At 45.2% G+C, this 20238-nt stretch overlaps 1 protein-coding gene across 11 annotated transcripts in view; it reads right to left on the reverse strand.

The window, feature by feature from the left end:
• LOC141172401 (myosin-10-like) overlaps window positions 1-20238 on the reverse strand; it is a 247307-nt gene that overhangs the window by 36589 nt on the left and 190480 nt on the right. For 6 of the 11 annotated variants that reach the window (XM_073656559.1, XM_073656563.1, XM_073656564.1 and 3 more), the window contains 13 exons: window positions 19657-19775; window positions 19423-19575; window positions 16889-17062; window positions 16557-16730; window positions 15611-15725; window positions 10133-10201; window positions 9165-9358; window positions 6610-6731; window positions 5620-5689; window positions 5249-5409; window positions 5013-5121; window positions 3992-4123; window positions 2179-2385 (listed from right to left, as the gene is read on the reverse strand). In XM_073656559.1, coding sequence (XP_073512660.1) covers window positions 2179-2385; window positions 3992-4123; window positions 5013-5121; window positions 5249-5409; window positions 5620-5689; window positions 6610-6731; window positions 9165-9358; window positions 10133-10201; window positions 15611-15725; window positions 16557-16730; window positions 16889-17062; window positions 19423-19575; window positions 19657-19775 — 1799 coding nt within the window. The remainder of the gene's footprint in view (window positions 1-2178; window positions 2386-3991; window positions 4124-5012; window positions 5122-5248; window positions 5410-5619; window positions 5690-6609; window positions 6732-9164; window positions 9359-10132; window positions 10202-15610; window positions 15726-16556; window positions 16731-16888; window positions 17063-19422; window positions 19576-19656; window positions 19776-20238) is intronic. The other 5 variants (XM_073656569.1, XM_073656567.1, XM_073656568.1 and 2 more) reach the window with 1 other exon arrangement.

Here is a 20238-nt window from a genome sequence, read left to right on the forward strand (position 1 = left end):
GCCAATGAATCACGTGCACCTGCTGCTGAATTACCTGCAGCTGAATTACCTGCACCTGCCAATGAATTACCAGCCCCTGCCAATAAATCACGTGCACCTGCTGCTGAATTACCTGCACCTGCTACTGAATTACCTGCATCTGAATTACCTGCACCTGCTGCTGAATTACCTGCACCTGCTGCTGAATTACCTGCACCTTCTGCTGAATCACCTGCACCTGCTACTGAATTACCTGCATCTGAATCACCTGCACCTGCTGATGAATCACCTGCACCTGCTGATGAATCACCTGCACCTGCTGATGAATCACCTGCACCTGCTGATGAATCACCTGCACCTGCAGATGAATCACCTGCTGCTGAATTACCTGCACCTGCTGATGAATCACCTGCACCTGCTGATGAATCACCGGCACCTGCTGATGAATCACCTGCACCTGCTGCTGAATTACCTGCTGCTGAATTACCTGCAGCTGAATTACCTGCAGCTGAATTACCTGCACGTGCATTACCTGCACGTGCATTACCTGCACGTGCTGCTACATTACCTGCCCCTGCATTACCTGCTCCTGCATTACCTACCCCTGCATTACCTGCCCTTGCATTACTTGCTCCTGCATTACCTGCACGTGCTGCTCCATTACCTGCCCCTGCATTACCTGCTCCATTACCTGCCCCTGCATTACCTGCTCCTGTCGCAGCATTACCTGCACGTGCTGCTGCATTACTTGCACGTGCATTACCTGCCCTTGCATTACCTGCTCCTGCTGTTGTAATACCTGCCCCCCTGCATTACCAGCACCTGCCGATGAATCCCCTGCACCTGCCGATGAATCCCCTGCACCTGCCGATGAATCCCCTGCACCTGCCGATGAATCCCCTGAACCTGCCGATGAATCCCCTGCACCTGGCGATGAATCACCTGCACCTGGCGATGAATCCCCTGCACCTGGCGATGAATCCCCTGCACCTGGCGATGAATTACCTGCAGCTGAATTACCTGCACCTGCTGCTGAATTACCTGCACCTGCTGCTGAATTACCTGCATCTGAATTACCTGCACCTGCTGCTGAATTACCTGCAGCTGAATTACCAGCACCTGCTGATGAATTACCTGCACCTGCTGATGAATCACCTGCACCTGCTGATGAATCACCTGCTGATGAATTACCTGCACCTTCTGCTGAATTACCTGCACGTGCATTACCTGCCCTTGCATTACCAGCACGTGCTGCTACATTACTTGCCCCTGCATTACCTGCTCCTGCATTACCTACCCCTGCATTACCTGCCCTTGTATTACCTGCATGTGTTGCTACATTACCGGCCCCTGCATTACCTACCCCTATATTACCTGCCCCTGCATTACCTGCTCCTGTCGCTGCATTATCTGCTCCTGTCGCTGCATTACCTGCACGTGCTGCTGCATTACCTGCTCCTGCATTACCTGCCCCTGCATTACCTGCTCCATTACCTACCCCTGTATTACCTGCTCCTGCTGCAGTAATACCTGCCCCCCTGCATTACCTGCTCCTGCTGCTGTATTACCTGCCCCTGCATTACCTGCCCATGCATTACCTGCCCCTGCATTACCTGCTCCTGCTGCTGTAATACCTGTCCCTGCATTACCTGCTCCTGCATTACCTGCCCCTGCATTACCTGCTTCAGCATTACCTGCTCCAGCATTACCTGCTCCTGCTGCTGTAATACCTGTCCCTGCATTACCTGCCCCTGCTGCATTACCAGCCCCTGCATTACCTGCTCCTGAAATACCTATCCCTGCATTACCTGCTCCTGCTGCTGTATTACCGGCCCCTGCATTACCTGCTCCGGCTGCTGTATTACCTGCCCCTGCATTACCTGCTCCTGCTGCTGTATTACCTTTCCCAGCATTACCTGCTCCTGCAATACCTGTCCCTGCATTACCTGCCCCCTGCTGCATTACCTGCCCCCTGCTGCATTACCTGCCCCCTGCTGCATTACCTGCCCCCTGCTGCATTACCTGTTCCTGCTTCTGAAATACCTGTCCCTGCATTACCTGCCCCTGCATTACCTGCTCCTGCATTACCTGCCCCTGCATTACCTGCTCCTGCTGTTGTATTACCTGCCCCTGCCGCTGTATTACCTGCCCCTGCATTACCTGCTCCTGCTGCTGTATTACCTGCCCCTGCTGCATTACCTGCACATGCTGCTGCATCTTCTTCTTATCATTCTGCATCTGTAGATTCCGCTCTTCCTCTTCTTCCACACGAGACTCCAGGTCATGCAGGATTTCCTCCAGCTCCTGCTTCTTTGCTGCCAGTCTGGCACGCATTTCCTCTGCTTCGGCAAACAGTTCTGTCTCTGCTTGAAGCTGTTCAGCCAGAATATTCTTTTCTTCCACCAACTAGAATAAGGAAACATGAGAAAAATGCAATATTATCTTACTTATGTCATTTGTTTCTGCTCAGCTGGAGAATGCCACCACAAAGATGGCGCTATACTAAGAGATTGTACATGGCCGGGATTACAGGATATGAAGCATTACTGCAGATTAGCAGCAGAATTTCCTGAGGTTTTCTGTTAAGAGCATTGATGGCACATTGATATGATCTGTCTGATCAATGGTGCTGCCCTGCAATGTCAGAAACTTCATCACAGTCCCATGAAAGTGGGACATATGGAAAGGCACCTCAAACTAATTTTCTCATAAAATCCCTTAAATTGTAGGTTAGGACAAAACTATGAACTGTTCTGGACATACCTAAAAGGCTTTAAAAATTATGTACAGCCTTTTTATTAAGCCAATGTGTCTAAAATAGAAAATAAAGCAACTTTGCAAATAGTTTTGATTACAAAATGCTACTATTCTGTACCTACAGCTTTAACCCCTGAGTGACCAGACCTGAATGGGCACTTACTGAGCGCTTTGCAGCCGTCAAAGGAGAAGGCAGACGCGGTAGTGAACAAAAGCTTTAAACTGTAAATTTACAACGGCGTGGGGTTAAAACCCAGGAACAAGAATTTATAAATGTATACACAATTTCAATATATAGAGGATTTGCACTGCAAATTTCACCCGTAGCATCGTGTAGGGTAAAGTCCAATGCAATTCTGCAATAACATCGGTACAGAACACATTTCTGTAGTAAAAACCGTGTTAGAAAATATTTATCATGTCTGGCCGTAGCCTTGGGTGCAGTCTGTTTCTGTTTCTTCAGTCGTGTGTTAGACTATGTTCACATGACAACTATCAGGGAGCAGAGTTTCCGATTTTTTCTAGACAAAGCCACTTCAGGGAAGCGTCAGGGGTCTTTATCCTGAAGCGGCTTCGCTGGCAATTTTGCCGTCATTATTGCAGTGTATTCACCGACGGAGATGGTGTTTTTTTTCTATAAGATATAGTATTGTTAGCGAGTGGCTTCCTGGCCGACACCGCCTGGAGAGTGACCATGCTACGTCTTTATACCGATTCATGGTTTCTGTACCCTGAAGTGCTCGTTCTTGGGGCGGTTTTGCAGCGCCTGACATAGGAGTCGTGTGAACATCGCCTTATTTTCCTCCAATATCTCCCTCTCCACTGTGCGCTGGGTAGTAAGAAGGAACAGATTACACATCACTGGTTGTACTCTGTGACCAGAGAGGTACCTGGCCCGGATCCGTATACACGGGACCACTGGATCATTTTCGATTCAGTTTTCATTTTCATGTCGTTCAGCAATAAGAAAAAAATTGCAAGTGGAAAAAAAAGCCTTTATATAGAAAATGTCTAACACTATTTCTGCAGACATCACATGAACATGGCAGCCTGCAATCCGCTTCACCGCAGCTGCCAGAGCATCCACCAGCAAAGCGAGAGCTGTCTACAGTCTGCAAACCAGTGTCCAAAGCCAAAGAGCCACGGGGGTCCGACTGCTGGCCGCTCTCACAGCCCGCTCTCACCGCCCGCTCTCACAGCCCGCTCTCACAGCCCGCTCTCGCACCGCCCGCTCTCGCACCACCCCCGCTCTCACCTGCTGGAATTTGCCTCCCATGTCCTTAAGTTCCATCTCTGTCTTCAAGTGGGAATCTTTCACCTTCTGCAGCTCCACTACCTTTGCCTGCATTACTTCATCCTGCCGAGTTACTTGTAGTAAGGGCTTCACCTACAGAGAGAAATATTGATCACGGGATATTAACAGATGAAGCAACATTTCTATAGAATTTCGACAGAGGATGGAAAACTGCAGGCAGCATATAGCCCAAATGTCAGGAGAAGGCATGCTTATAGGGTGATGAGATAAACCATCGCTGTCCATGAAAAGGTGAGAACTTCTGGATAGTGGGGTCTGACCACTGGGAACCTGTATCCAAGGCCAGATCGGTTATAATGGAGATATGGTCCTGCATGTGCGCTGCCGCTCTGTTCAGTCTGTGGGGCTGATGGAGGTGGCAAGTGCTGCACACAACTATCCCATCAGCCTATCAACTGTGAAGGAGCAGCGGCAGCGCACAAGCACAGCCACCACTCCACTTCAATGATGGATATGGAGCCCATTCTGGTGACCAGTGAGGGTCCTTAGTGGTCAAACCCAACTAACAATTAGGACTTATCTTGGGGCTAGGTGATAACTTGTTATACCCCAAATTATTATTATTATTATTTATTATTATAGCGCCATTTATTCCATGGCGCTTTACATGTGAAAAAGGGGTATACATACAAGAACAATTACAATAATCTTGAACACAATGTGACAGCGACTGGTACAAGAGGAGCGAGGACCCTGCCCGCGAGGGCTCAAATAACCCTTTAATGGTCAGAATACATGATATTGTGTTCTGCTTGATCCACAGCCATGCAGCAGAACAGGGAACAGTGGCCGTGTATCCTAAACCAGCCCCTATACACTGTACCTGCATGTGTATATGTGGTGCCACAAACACCAGGGACTGGAGAAGAAACATTGCTCCAGTGTTCTATATAAATGACAACACAATGGCGTGGCTCCTGAAAACAGAACAGGAGACAGATACATATATACAAGTACAAACCTTGGTAAATAATCGCCACCATTGCCAGTGCCTCAGCTTCAGGTACGCAGCACAGTTTCTCTGCACCACCTTCAGTGCACTCATCTGTTGCTGTCTTCTGGAGAACGCTCTGAGATAAAGAAAACATTCTCAATTTATTATTCAGTTTGTAGGACTTAAGAATGTAAAACATACCCACATATCCTATGGCTGCCACAGGCTGGTGTCCCGTGGCCTAATGTGTCACTATAACTCACTTCCTGGCCAGGTAGCCTCTGCAAGCCGCTTGGAAGAGGACAATTATATCTGTGATCTTCAGATCTCGCTCTTCTTCCAGGTGAGCCAACACTCCAGCTCGGAAGAATATTTTGCTCTGTCCTATGCGGTATAGATTTGGGTCCAGCTCCAAAGCCTTGATCTGAAAATCAAAAATATACATAAAAGTTACATAAAAGTAAAGGGTTCTTCAAAAGTCCTGGAAACTTTCATTGCAATTATAGGATGAATGAAGTCACTGATAAGATAGACATCCACCATCTGATAATGTTATCTGGGAAAAGCCACCAGATCTTATATCAACTGTGAAGTAAGGTTACACAATTGGTGTCGAAGTAATCTACATTCTTACCATTATTGCACATGCTTGTTTGCCATCCATGAATCCTTTGGGAATAGCATTTGGTGTCAGGATCTCATATCTAAAAAAAATATATATTTTTTCATTAGTTAGTTAAAACATTATTTAAAATGACTTTACTGGCACTTATAATGTGGCCATGTTTTCAGCTGCACCTTCTGAACTGACAGTCATTACAACCATACTATAAAACATTACAACAATTGGTCCCTTGGAAGCTGCCGGCTCTCGAGCCCCCCATGCTCCACCTAACCGTGGCTGCTCCAGAGCACACTACTGGGACCAGCAAGGTCACAGGAGAACTTGGCACTAATGTCAAAACTATAAGAATGGCAATCAGTGCAAGGTAATATTATTCTTCACATCTTTAATATATTGTTCCAGTAACATGTGGTAAGCTGAAGACCCCATGTCATATTCAAAATGCCTCACAAGCTACAAACATTTGCAGACCTACGAGGTAAAGTGATTCCCTCCATCTCCATATCTAGCATTGGTGTTTCGGGGGTCTTTTGGTGATAATGTGGCCGCTACAGTCCATAAGTGGCTGCAGCACTCATGTTATTGTACTGGCGTCACCATTCAGCTAGTGGAGCCATGAGTACGGCAAATGATCTCTCAAGCCACGGACTGGATGCAGCGGTCACGTGACGGTAGATTATAAACAAGGACTAGGAGGACCAGTAGATAATCAATGCTGGATCACAGGTGGGGGTTGGAAAGAAATCCTGAGCATCAGCAGCAACTTTTACAATGTTTGGAAATCTGGATAAATGCTTTAGTGTGTCGGTGGCCTTGGCACATTGTCTGCTGGCATTGTAGGCAATGTCACCACCAAAGAAGATAGCCCTCCAGTGTGACAAGGATCCATTACATAGCTTAGCAGGTGTTTGTGTGCATTGGGTATGCCCGGGTTTTCCCTGGGCGGCATTAGCCAAAAGGAGAAGGTCAAAAGTCCTAGAAATAACTATAAGCATTTACCTCTGTCTGAACTCCTGGAAAATGATTCTGTTGGGGAAGCCTTGTCTACAGATTCGGATCCCCTCTAGGACCCCATTACAACGTAGCTGGTCAAGCACCAAGTGAGGCTCCAGTTTTCCAGCCTAAAGAATAAAGATAACAGTAACAATATACAGTACATACTTTTCACTAGGAGGAATTATAAATCTATATTTCCTATTATTTTCCCGTGTGTTAGGTCATTAAGCAATGTATACATCTTTGTTATACAGGACATCCTGTAAATGGCGGCTGCTCTAGTCATAAATCCACCACAGTCTTGCTAATTAGTAATAGTGTGACTAGTTTTAATTCCTCCATGACAGTGCCACTGACATAAGTGGATTTCATTGCCTATACAGGAATCCTACCAGGAGGATTAAAGGGATTGTCCACTACTGAAAACCACTTTTCAATGACCCTATAGTGCCTAGTGACATAAAAGCATACTTACCTCCCAGGCCGGCACAGCTCCTCCGCTCCAAGTGCTGTGTCCCCCTACAAGCTGGTGACATTGTCCCAGGAGCGCTGCAGCGCACAGGCTGTCGCTCACAGTGCTATCAGACAGAAGTGTGGAGGCTGCAACCATCAGCGGTCACTGATAGGCTGCAGCATTCATGTAACAGTCATAAGATTGCGGGGGGAAAGAGCACTCGGAGCAGAGCAGAGGCATTGGTCTAGGGGGTAAATCCTTCACAGTGCTTGTAAAATGTAGAGAGCAACACACAGCTATAATAAAACCACTATCGGCAGGTTGATGGAATCACAACCAACATTTAGGGCAAAGGCCCGCACTTAGTAAGGTGGTTGTACCTGCTTCTTTTGTGCACCAAATTCTAAATTTTTCTGATAAATGTACAGTTATATGAAAAAGTTTGGGCACCCCTATTAATCTTAAGCTTAATGTTTTATAAAAATTGGTGTTTTTGCAACAGCTATTTCAGTTTGATATATGTAATAACTGTTGGACACAGTAATATTTCTGCCTTGAAATGAGGTTTATTGTACTAACAGAAAATGTGCAATCTGCATTCAAACAAAATTTGACAGGTGCATAAGTATGGGCACCTCACCAGAAAAGTGACATTAATATTTAGTAGATCCTCCTTTTGCAAAAATAACAGCCTCTAGTCGCTTCCTGTAGCTTTTAATGAGTTCCTGGATCCTGGATGAAGGTATTTTTGACCATTCCTCTTTACAAAACAATTCCAGTTCAGTTAAGTTTGATGGTCGTCGAGCATGGACAGCCCTCTTCAAATGATCCCACAGATGTTCAATGATATTCAGGTCTGGGGACTGGGATGGCCATTCCAGAACATTGTAATTGTTCCTCTGCATGAATGCCTGAGTAGATTTGGAGCGGTGTTTTGGATCATTGTCTTGCTGAAAGATCCATCCCCTGCGTTACTTCAACTTTATCACTAATTCTTGAACATTACTGTCAAGAATCTGCTGATACTGAGTGGAATCCATGCGTCCCTCAACTTTAACAAGATTCCTGGTGCCGGCATTGGCCACACAGCCCCAAAGCATGATGGAACCTCCACCAAATTTTACTGTGGGTAGCAAGTGTTTTTATTGGAATGCTGTGTTTTTTTGCCGCCATGCATAACGCCTTTTTGTATGACCAAACAACTCAATCTTGGTTTCATCAGTCCACAGGACCTTCTTCCAAAAAGAAATTGGCTTCTCCAAATGTGCTTTTGCATACCTTAGCCGACTCTGTTTGTGGCGTGCTTGCAGAAACGGCTTCTTTCGCATCACTCTCCCATACAGCTTCTCCTTGTGCAAAGTGCATTGTATAGTTGACCGATGCACAGTGACACCATCTGCAGCAAGTTGATGCTGCAGCTCTCTGGAGGTGGTCTGAGGATTGTCCTTGACTGATCTCACCATTCTTCTTCTCTGCCTTTCTGATGTTTTTCTTGGCCTGCCACTTCTGGCCTTAACAAGAACAGTCCCTGTGTTCTTCCATTTCCTTACTATGTTCCTCACAGTGGAAACAGACAGGTTAAATCTCTGAGACAGCTTTTTGTATCCTTCCCCTGAACAACTATGTTGAATAATCTTTGTTTTCAGATCATTTGACAGTTGTTTTGAGGAGCCCATGATGCCACTCTTCAGAGGAGATTCAAACAGGAGAACAACTTGCAAGTGGCCACTTTAAGTAGCTTTTCTCATGATTGCATACACCTGGCTATGAAGTTCAAAGCTCAATGAAGTTACAAAACCAAAAAAAGTGCTTTAGTAAGTCAGCAAAAAGTAGGTAGGAGTATTTAAAACAAGAAAATGATAAGGGTGCCCATACTTATGCACCTGTCAAATTTTGTTTGAATGCAGATTGCACATTTTCTGTTAGTACAATAAACCTCATTTCAAGGCAGAAACATTACTGTATCCAACAGTTATTACATATATCAAACTGAAATAGCTGTTGCAAAAACACCAATTTTAAGAAAACATTAAGCTTAAGATTAATAGGGGTGCCCAAACTTTTTCATATAACTGTATATAAAAGTAAAGTTAGACGCTCTTACCCTCTTTTCATGGTTGGGGATTATACAGCGGACGAAGTTGGGATTGGTGTTTCTTAGTGTAGACATCAGCTTAGACAGAGATTCCTTGTAAAGTTGTCCAACGGTGCGGAACATTCCTTTCTTAGTCTTGTAGGAAGACCCAAAGGACATCTCGGCCATGCCACTCATCTGGTCCAGTCCAACAATCCTATCCACTGAAGGCAAATCAATGAGAGTGATGAAGACGACATGCACAAAGGTCTAATATCTCACAGACCTGGAGCTTTCATTAATACGTCTCTACTGTAGGCATGTGAATTACTCCACAATAATAATAATGACACAAAATGGAAAATAAGTGAGCAAGCAGGCATCTGAACATTATACAATGGTCACTCAGGAACATCTGCAGGAGGCAGATACAGACTATAGGAACAAATAGTCATCCATCCTCCTCATACAGGGATGTGATACAGCACCCACATGTCACGTGGCACAAGACCAACACGTTCAAAGGCAGGCTACATCTCAATGTTCCTGGGATCTCCGTGTGGAGACACTTCTCATGTAACTGTACAAATAGCAATTCCCTAAATTAGAGTTCAGAATTATCCCTGTACAAGCAGGGCTGGAGGAATCAATGCATTGCCAGTCATGGCAGCCTGTACTCTGGAGGCACAATGCTGATACTCTGCCCCCGGGATGAGTCCTTGTGGAGCACATGCAGGTTGAGGTCCACCTTGGCCCAACACTGCAAAGCTTGTAATGCAATCCAAACTCTGAGCTGTTTAATGTCACACATTACAGAATACTGATAATTATGTATCAATAATAAGTCTTAGGCTAAATAGCATGCCTTCAACACGACAGCAAGAGAGAAAGCCAGAGTCAAAAGCAATGATGCAGACGGGGGAAGCAAGCGTCTACCACTGCATGCGTGAGCCATGGACACTGGGATGGGGCACAGACAGAATAACGGAATCACCTACTTTCACCGGGGCCCTGTGGTAGCACAGCGTACGTGTCAAAGAAATAAACCGCCTGAATATTCTGGATATCTGAAGAAATATAGCATTGCCAGGAAGGGAAGGGACATTTTATGTAAGGTATGGAATGGGAAGAGATAGTGTCATATCAATTATATGAGAAGTAAAATCCCCATGTTTGTTGCAATATTGGAAAATTGTAAATGCCACCATGGGAGAGATGTGAGTGTCGATATATGTGTCAGTATGAAATATTAGTGGGTATCCATATGGGACAATTGTGGGTATGAATATAAATGTCAGCATGGGATGGTACACAGTGTTCGGATGGATTAGTGAGGGGTACCAGTATGGAATAGTACACGGTATTAGGATGGATTAGTGGGGTTATCAGTATGGAATGGGTGTTAGGATGGATTAGTGGGGGTATCAGTATGGAATAGTACAGGGTGTTAGGATGGATTAGTTGTGGGTATCAGTATGGAATAGTACAGGGTGTTAGGATGGATTAGTTGTGGGTATCAGTATGGGATAGTACAGGAAGTTAGGATGGATTAGTTGTGGGTATCAGTATGGGATAGTACAGGAAGTTAGGATGGATTAGTTGTGGGTATCAGTATGGGATAGTACAGGAAGTTAGGATGGATTAGTTGTGGGTATCAGTATGGGATAGTACAGGAAGTTAGGATGGATTAGTTGTGGGTATTAGTATGGGATAGTACAGGGTGTTAGGATGGATTAGTTGTGGATATCAGTATGGGATAGTACAGGGTGTTAGGATGGATTAGTGGGGGTATCAGTATGGGATAGTACAGGGAGTTAGGATGGATTAGTGGGGGTATCAGTATGGGATAGTACAGGGAGTTAGGATGGATTTGTGGGGGTGTCAGTATGGGATAGTACAGGGAGTTAGGATGGATTAGTGGGGGTATCAGTATGGGATAGTACAGAGTGTTAGGATGGATTAGTGGGGAGTATCAGCATGGGATAGTACAGAGTGTTGGGATGGATTAGTTGTGGGTATCAGTATGGGATAGTACAGGGTGTTAGGATGGATTAGTGGGGGTATCAGTATGGAATAGTACAGGGTGTTAGGATGGATTAGTGGGGGTATCAGTATGGAATAGTACAGGGTGTTAGGATGGATTAGTGGGGAGTATCAGCATGGGATAGTACAGGGAGTTAGGATGGATTAGTGGGGGTATCAGTATGTGATAGGTACAGGGTGTTGGGATGGATTATTTTTGGGTATCAATATGTGATAGGTACAGGGTGTTGGGATGGATTAGCGGGGGTATCAGTATGGGATAGTACAGGGTGTTAGAATGGATTAGTTGTGGGTATCAGTATGGAATAGTACAGGGTGTTAGGATGGATTAGTTGTGGGTATCAGTATGGGATAGTACAGGAAGTTAGGATGGATTAGTTGTGGGTATCAGTATGGGATAGTACAGGAAGTTAGGATGGATTAGTTGTGGGTATCAGTATGGGATAGTACAGGAAGTTAGGATGGATTAGTTGTGGGTATCAGTATGGGATAGTACAGGAAGTTAGGATGGATTAGTTGTGGGTATTAGTATGGGATAGTACAGGGTGTTAGGATGGATTAGTTGTGGGTATCAGTATGGGATAGTACAGGGTGTTAGGATGGATTAGTGGGGGTATCAGTATGGGATAGTACAGGGAGTTAGGATGGATTAGTGGGGGTATCAGTATGGGATAGTACAGGGAGTTAGGATGGATTTGTGGGGGTGTCAGTATGGGATAGTACAGGGAGTTAGGATGGATTAGTGGGGGTATCAGTATGGGATAGTACAGAGTGTTAGGATGGATTAGTGGGGAGTATCAGCATGGGATAGTACAGAGTGTTGGGATGGATTAGTTGTGGGTATCAGTATGGGATAGTACAGGGTGTTAGGATGGATTAGTGGGGGTATCAGTATGGAATAGTACAGGGTGTTAGGATGGATTAGTGGGGGTATCAGTATGGAATAGTACAGGGTGTTAGGATGGATTAGTGGGGAGTATCAGCATGGGATAGTACAGGGAGTTAGGATGGATTAGTGGGGGTATCAGTATGTGATAGGTACAGGGTGTTGGGATGGATTATTTTTGGGTATCAATATGTGATAGGTACAGGGTGTTGGGATGGATTAGCGGGGGTATCAGTATGGGATAGTACAGGGTGTTAGAATGGATTAGTTGTGGGTATCAGTATGGGATAGTACAGGGTGTTAGGATGGATTAGTAGTGGGTATCAGTATGGGATAGTACAGGGTGTTAGGATGGATTAGTTGTGGGCATCAGTATGGGATAGTACAGGGTGTTAGGATGGATTAGTTGTGGGTATCAGTATGGGATAGTACAGAGTGTTAGGATGGATTAGTTGTAGGTATCAGTATGGGATAGTACAGGGAGTTAGGATGGATTAGTTGTGGGTAACAGTGTGGGATAGTACAGGGTGTTATGATGGATTAGTTGTGGGTATCAGTTTGGGATAGTACAGGGTGTTAGGATGGATTAATTGAGGGTATCAGTATGGGATAGTACAGGGTGTTAGGATGGATTAGTTGTGGGTATCCGTATGGGATAGTACAGAGTGTTAGGATGGATTAGTTGTGGGTATCAGTATGGGATAGTACAGGGTGTTAGGATGGATTAGTTGTGGGTATCAGTATGGGATAGTACAGGGAGTTAGGATGGATTAGTTGTGGGTATCAGTGTGGGATAGTACAGGGTGTTATGATGGATTAGTTGTGGGCATCAGTTTGGGATAGTACAGGGTGTTAGGATGGATTAGTTGAGGGTATCAGTATGGGATAGTACAGGGTGTTAGGATGGATTAGTTGTGGGTATCAGTATGGGATAGTACAGAGTGTTAGGATGGATTAGTTGTGGGTATCAGTATGGGATAGTACAGGGTGTTAGGATGGATTAGTTGTGGGTATCAGTATGGGATAGTACAGGGAGTTAGGATGGATTAGTTGTGGGTATCAGTATGGGATAGTACAGGGAGTTAGGATGGATTAGTTGTGGGTATCAGTATGGGATAGTACAGGATACAGGATATCAATGAGATGGTTGTGAACGTATGAGACAGTGGTGATGTGCGCAATAGTCGGTATATTATTTTAGTATGTAAATTATAAAATAATCAGAACAGAGCAGAATACAAAGCAGCACAGGTAAAGAGATTTCGGGATGTACCAATGTTATTGTGTAGAATAAATGGTGTTTAAGGAAAGAATAAGGAAGGAAAAGCAAAGCAAACAGAGAAAGTTACATTGTAGAGGATAGATAAAGTGTAGTCAAAAGGGAAGCAAATTAGTAACAGAAAGTAGACTAATTATATATAATACTCTAAGTATTACACATCACAGACATGATGTCATCTACCTGCTAGAGACAATACTAGTAGTAATATCGAACATATATATATCTACAGCTGATAAAGAATGGACACATGAGCTGTCCACTGTGAAAACTGAAAAGGCCCAATGCATATTAGGTGAAAGTCGGCTGAGCACGTCCATTTTACAGGACCGGCCCACCATCTGATGTGTATGGCGGTCTCCCAACAACAGATGATGTCAGGGGAGGGAACGTTAAAGCCATTAATATTCAACCAACAATCCTTTTGTTGTAAGGTGAGATAAGCGTCTGGCAGTGACTTTCTCTTCTCTATCTCCATTGAAAAAAACTCAAGGGTCATATTAATAACATTAATTAATATTCATAACCATTTAATATCAACTATTGATCAATAGTGAAGTGAATTCTTGCGGGTTAATAATCCACTTTAGGGGAGATATCACGGTACCTGGGCTGTGGGAATGTAGAATCCTCGATAGTTTAGGATTAAAGTTTTTTTCACACCAGCGCGTTTCGGTGCTGGATTGGTACTGAAACGCGATGGTGTAATAAAAACCTTAATTTTAATCTAATCTATCAAGGATTCTTCACTCCTGCAAGCGCAGCCCAGGTACCGTGATCGCTCCACTAAAGTGAATTACTATCTGGAAGGGGGCTGCAGCTGCGGATTCTAAGGCTCTTCTAGGTGTTGGGTCCCTACACAACCCCCCAGGTGAGCACTACCATCACTCTCACCATCTTATTTATCTTACGGCACTGTGCGCTTCTGTCCCAAACAGACCTCTGCAGGTTAATGATGTCAGAGGGAAGTCAGTCAGGACAGCCAAGCGGAGCAAAGTTCTGCCTCACAATGCAAGTCTGCATCAGGCTCTGGAATGGGAGGCCAGCCTCACCCACCACGTACTGGAGGTACAGGACATGTTTCATTTTAGCTATTTTTTCCTTTCCCAAATAATTGATTACCCTGAACCAAAAACTGTATAAATCCAGGTGTGACCAGCCAACTATTTCTTTATTAGTAGGTGTTACACAGATGAGTATGAGATAGAAGCAGGGAACAGTTTAGTAAGAATACAGCTAATCCTTGTACAATGAAGCACTGCTGTCAGAGAAACATGCGGCACGTTTTGATACCTATCCCTCCCTTATGTTGATCAAGTATGAATATAGATAAAGTAGAGCTGCTTTAAACTTCCAAAACGGCATAGAGCCACCATACACAATAAGATGCCACACCGACACCTAAGGCCAGGAATAGACCGTTCCTGCTGATGCCCCAGAGGTCAGGAAGGATCCGCTAACCACAAAGACCATGATATTGGGAAACCCTTAAAATGGGTCATCACTCGTCCCACGGGCCATCAGAAACTCATGGCGCTCATTAGGATGCAGTACCAGGCACAGTCTCAGCCGTGTACACCAGGGTTCCCCAACTCCAGTCCTCCAGGCCCACCAACAGGCCATGCTTTCAGGATTTCCTTAGTATTGCTCAGGTGATGGGATTATTGCCTCTGCAGGTGATGGAATTATCACCTGTGTAATATGAAGGAAAATCTGAAAACATGGCCTGTTGGTGGGCCTGGAACACTGGAGTTGGGGAACCCTGGTGTGCACCATGCAGGGTCGCAGGCACAATGAACGCCACTTCATTCTGGTGATCAGTGGCGCTCTCAAGAGTCAGACCCCCACCAGTCAAATATTGGTGTCTATGCTAAGGATATACCATCACTAAACAGAACCTGTCACCCGAGCAAAAGTGGACACACGTGCTCTTATTTTATTCCTGCTGTTTCAGAGATTACCATTTTTTTTTATATATAAATCTGCCATTTGGTTCCACAATTGTCATGTGTTTACCAAGGGGGTGTGGCTAACAGGATTCTATGGAGGCTTCTTTAGGTTGCTCTGTATAATTACCCAGTAAGCCACACCCCCTTGTAAAGACCAGAAAAAGCAGCATTAAATAAAAAGACCCGTATCTTTAGAAAAGTATGGCGGATTAAGAGAAAACACTAAACGGAATACTCAGGGGAGCAGGGAATAAAAAAGAACAAAAACTGGACTCTCCTACACCAGGGACAGGTCTTCTTTCATTCTCCCAGCACTCACCATCTTTCCAGAGCTCTGCTGTGAATTTATCTGTGCTCTGATGAAGGAGAGTTGCAACGTTGTCATTCAGAGGATCCATGTTCTTCATCAGCCATTCATCAGCTTTGTAATCCACCTACCAACACCCAGAAATGACATGATCATAAACAACACGTGTCTACAGTGATAGGACACAATCTACACTTGTGATGGTGCCTGATAATAGACCATTCTCAGCACTGGCAGACACAGACAGAAGAGGGCCCCTGCCAGAACAATGAATGGGCCCTTTGCAGTCCAAATAACTCATTATAATGCACATTTCCAAATGCTTTGGAGGTCAAAATGGGCCCCCTTAACCCTTGGGCCCCTGTGCGACTGCACAGGTTGCACCAATGGTATGTCCGCCCCTGATTCTCAGACATCCATGGCATGTTCACTGGCTATGCCATAAATAGCTGGTCAGCCTGATGGCACGCCATTGTTAGGAGGTGGCAGGTTCTTGCGCTCATGTCGGAGAGGTGCACACTCCCTGGGATATCTCTTTGCTTTCTAGTAACGATAATTAGGAGGGACTGGCCACTGCTATTCTTAACTTCAGTGAAGGTCCCAACAGTTGGTAGTCATATTGTCACATTGTAATGCTGCGTTCTATTTCTCTTGTCTTTATATCTAACCAGAGTTTAGCTTTCTAGTAAGAGGTCACCAGGGTTCAGAAAACCTTCATGTAACGTGTACGGGGGCTTTTACTTAATTCCGCTGCTCTAATCAAAGTAGCAAAATTGTGCACAGAGAGCACAGAATAGCCCAAATAAGACTCACAGGACCAGGAATGCTGGATACTTTGCAATCCTTAGCGCCTGCCACATCTGTGCTTCTAATGTAACACTTCTCTACATGTTCACACTGTAGAATCTGCAATGGGTCAGCACTGTATATAGACAGGGCGCTTCTGCAGAGCCCCCACCTTTCCTGCATAGTGGATTATGCACAGATCAGCCTTGTCTCGGAGTTGCCTCGGTTTCTGGAATTTCGGATGAGTGCCAAGTTCTTGGATGACCTTCTCTACAAAACTTTTATCAGTGGCCTTTGGAAACCAGCACTCTTCATCTAGAAGTGACAGAACACCAGGAGGATTCGCCTAAATAACAGAAGAAACCCAAAATTATAACGGGGATTGATTTACAGCAGCTGAGAATGAAATAGGAACAAATGTAAAGTATTGGAAGATGTCCTCAAATATAAGAATTAGCATCTTGTATACAGGATATATAGTGATTCATTAGCGCTCCATCTTACCGGCCTCTCAATCAAATCAATGCACGGCTGCAGGTCCAGACCAAAATCTATAAAGTTCCACTCGATGCCTTCACGCTGGTATTCCTCTTGCTCCAGAATGAACATGGTGTGGTTAAAGAGCTGCTGCAGCTTCTCGTTGGTGTAATTAATGCAGAGCTGCTCGAAGGAATTCAGCTGTGGAAAGTTACAAACGAGGCAAGAATTGTTAATAGTTTGGTCAAAAATGCAGGGTCCATTTTACGCCATTACATATTACATCACACAGCTGACTGTATGGACCTACAGACTGTAAAGCTTGGAAAGAGCGCCATCACATGTTATAATAGAGAGCTGCAGAACACAACATTAAGGCTGGGGAACCACACGGCAATGGGCGCGTCCCAGGTGCTAACAATTCTCTTCATAAGAGTCGCAGCGACTTCCTGTTCATCACTAGGGATGAAATACAAGTGACCTGTCTGCTGTTATTGTCCTATTATCCAGAGCAGTAATGCTACTCAAATGTCATATATTACATGTGTACATGCTGTAGCGCTGCAGAGTGCTGCTTTACTTGTCATAGGCAGCAACGATTTACAGAGTAGTAATAAGCAGCTCACGTGCAATTAATCAAGTGTTAGAAAGTTTTCTCTTTGCAGCCGCATCATGGACGCCCACTACTAGCATGCCAAACACTCTGTGGGACCCAGACTAGGACTTACTTCTAGTATAAGCCATGAAAAGAGGAGAACTTAAGCATTAAATCATGGTATGGGCATTCATTTCCTTCCTGGCAGGCATTTATCAGATCCCGGTCACTCTCTTGCCTATTACTTTTACAGCATTCTCGCTTATAGAGAGGCACATTTTCTTGGAAAATACATTTCCTTCACAGTATTTTAGTTGTGGACTGAATACGAAGTATAACGACCATACAGTCAAACACAAAGGTAGCAATCCTTCTTATATCTTGTTCTTTGATAATGGCCTGCCCATCAATGTGATTATCCATATGCTTCCCACAGGGGTGTCATCCTCATTACATCTAGAATACTTGGGGAATGGGGAGACGTTGTCATTTCCAGGTGCGTGCGCTCTGAAACCCGCTACCCAAACGCTCAAAAGAATGAACAGGAGCATTTCTATGTAAAGACCACTTGTTCATATGTGCTTCATGCTTACAAAGACACCAAGGGGTTAAAAGAAGTGACCCGACCATTCGTCTGGCAGCTTCCACCCTGAAGCACTCTCATACTCATACTTTAGGATGGCTAAAAAAAAAATTTAAACGACCCAAAAACACAAAAATGTCACTTTAGGGAACAAAATCGCTGTAATTTCCTGAAATGTCTTTCTCTTGGAAAACTTGGCTGGTTCACCCACCAGGTAAAGACATCGCGTCCATATACCTTTAGGGGAAAAATGGCATTGTTGTGCAATGGTTCATCCTTCACTCTCATGTCTGCATAAAAAGAAAACCTTATAATTTCATCTCTCGTGGAGCATCTGTGGGAACTCTTCCTTGGTCCTCGGCCACTCCTGTGGGAACGCTTCCTTTGTCCTCCGTTGCTCCTGTGGGAACTCTTCCTTGGTCCTCTGCCGCTCCTGTGGGAACTCTTCCTTGGTCCTCTGCCGGTCCTGTGGGAACGCTTCCTTGGTCCTCTGCCGCTCCTGTGGGAACACTTCCTTGGTCCTCCGCCAGTCCTGTGAGAACGCTTCCTTGGTCCTCTGCCAGTCCTCTGTGGGAACGCTTTCTTGGTCCTCCGCCGCTCCTGTGGGAACGCTTCCTTGGTCCTCCACCGGTCCTGTGGGAATGCTTCCTTGTTCCTCTGCTGGTCTTATGGGAATGTTTCCTTGATCCTCTGCTGGTCCTATGGGAATGTTTCCTTGGTCCTCCACCGGTCCTGTGGGAATGCTTCCTTGGTCCTCCGCCGCTCCTGTGGGAACGCTTCCTTGGTCTTCTGCTAGTCCCCTGTGGGAACGCTTCCTTGGTCCTCCGCCGGTCCTGTGGGAACGCTTCCTTGGTCCTCTGCTGGTCCTGTGAGAATGCTTCCGTGTCCCTCCACCGGTCTTGTGGGAATGCTTCCTTGGTCCTCCGCCGCTCCTGTGGGAACGGTTGCTTGGTCCCCCGCCGGTCCTGTGGAAACGCTTCCTTGGTCCGCCGCCGGTCTCTATATACCCAGTGATGACATGTCTGTGATTGGTTGCAGCGATCATGAGTTGAGTAGGTGTCATTTATGTAGAGTGGGTGTTCAGAGATCGTCGGGGAACCAGCTACCCAGCTACTTTGCTGCTACTATGACCCACCGCAGATTTTCCACCTTAAAAACCTGCAGCTCTTGTGTATGCACCCACAAGAAATAACTATTTTATTGACTAGGCAGAGGAAAAATCAAGAGTCTTATTTTTCTGCTGAAGAAAAAAAAAACATTTACTTGTAGATGCATGAAACAAGAAGTTGTCAGCCTGTTCACACCAGTCTGCTTAAGTCACCGGCCTTACATACGGATTTCTGAGAGATAAAACATAGACACGACCTACACTGGGATATTTACCTCAAATATTTCAAAACCAGCTATGTCCAGAATTCCTATGAACGAGGCCCCTTGTCTTTTCGTCCTATCCAGAGCTCTGTTAATGCGATGAACCAGCCATCGGAAAAGACGCTCGTACATGGCTTTAGCGAGTGCTTCCACTGCAAAGTCAGCCTATGGAGAGGAAGAAAGACGTCAGCGTGTAGTGCGGAGTCAGCGGTGTCGTGCTGTGAGTCTCATCAGATTATCACTTGCCTGTTCCTTAGTTTGTGCCTTCTGGACGTAGTCGCGCCCCACTTTTATCTTAGGCATCAAGATGGCACGGGTGAATTCTGTGACATTAAGTCCCATGAGATGACACAGCTTCTGGGCAGCTAGAAAATCCAAAGAACATGGTTACTGTTACATCATGCAGATTGTCCATGGCTGACAGAGTAGCCTGTGGTAGTGAATTACAAGTAACATAAATTACTGGTCTGAAGGTCTTATTCCAGGGCCTGCAGCCATGACAGAGTTGCAGAAGAGTGGGTGATGCAGCCCGTCTGCCCAGGGCACAACTAAGCCATAGCCTACATGTCTGCCCAGGGCTAAGAAGAATTCCAGAAGGAATCATTCAACCATATCGTTGTCCTGAGGAAGGAGTCGGTGGACTCTGAAACGCGTAGACAATAAACCTACATTTTTATCCATACTAATGGTTTGTCGTGACTCCAGAGAGCGCAGATAAAGCTACCTTTCCCAGCACCTCTCTCTGACATATCCCTAGGAAGCTGCAGCATTTGGAGTCCAGGCTTTATAGTTGTTGTGTCTCACACAACCCGACTAGTTGAGCAGTTT

The sequence above is a fragment of the Phyllobates terribilis genome, unplaced genomic scaffold, assembly GCF_046119375.1.
Source record: "Phyllobates terribilis strain yellow unplaced genomic scaffold, ASM4611937v1 Scaffold_12__6_contigs__length_324123572, whole genome shotgun sequence".
Taxonomy (NCBI): domain Eukaryota; kingdom Metazoa; phylum Chordata; class Amphibia; order Anura; family Dendrobatidae; genus Phyllobates; species Phyllobates terribilis.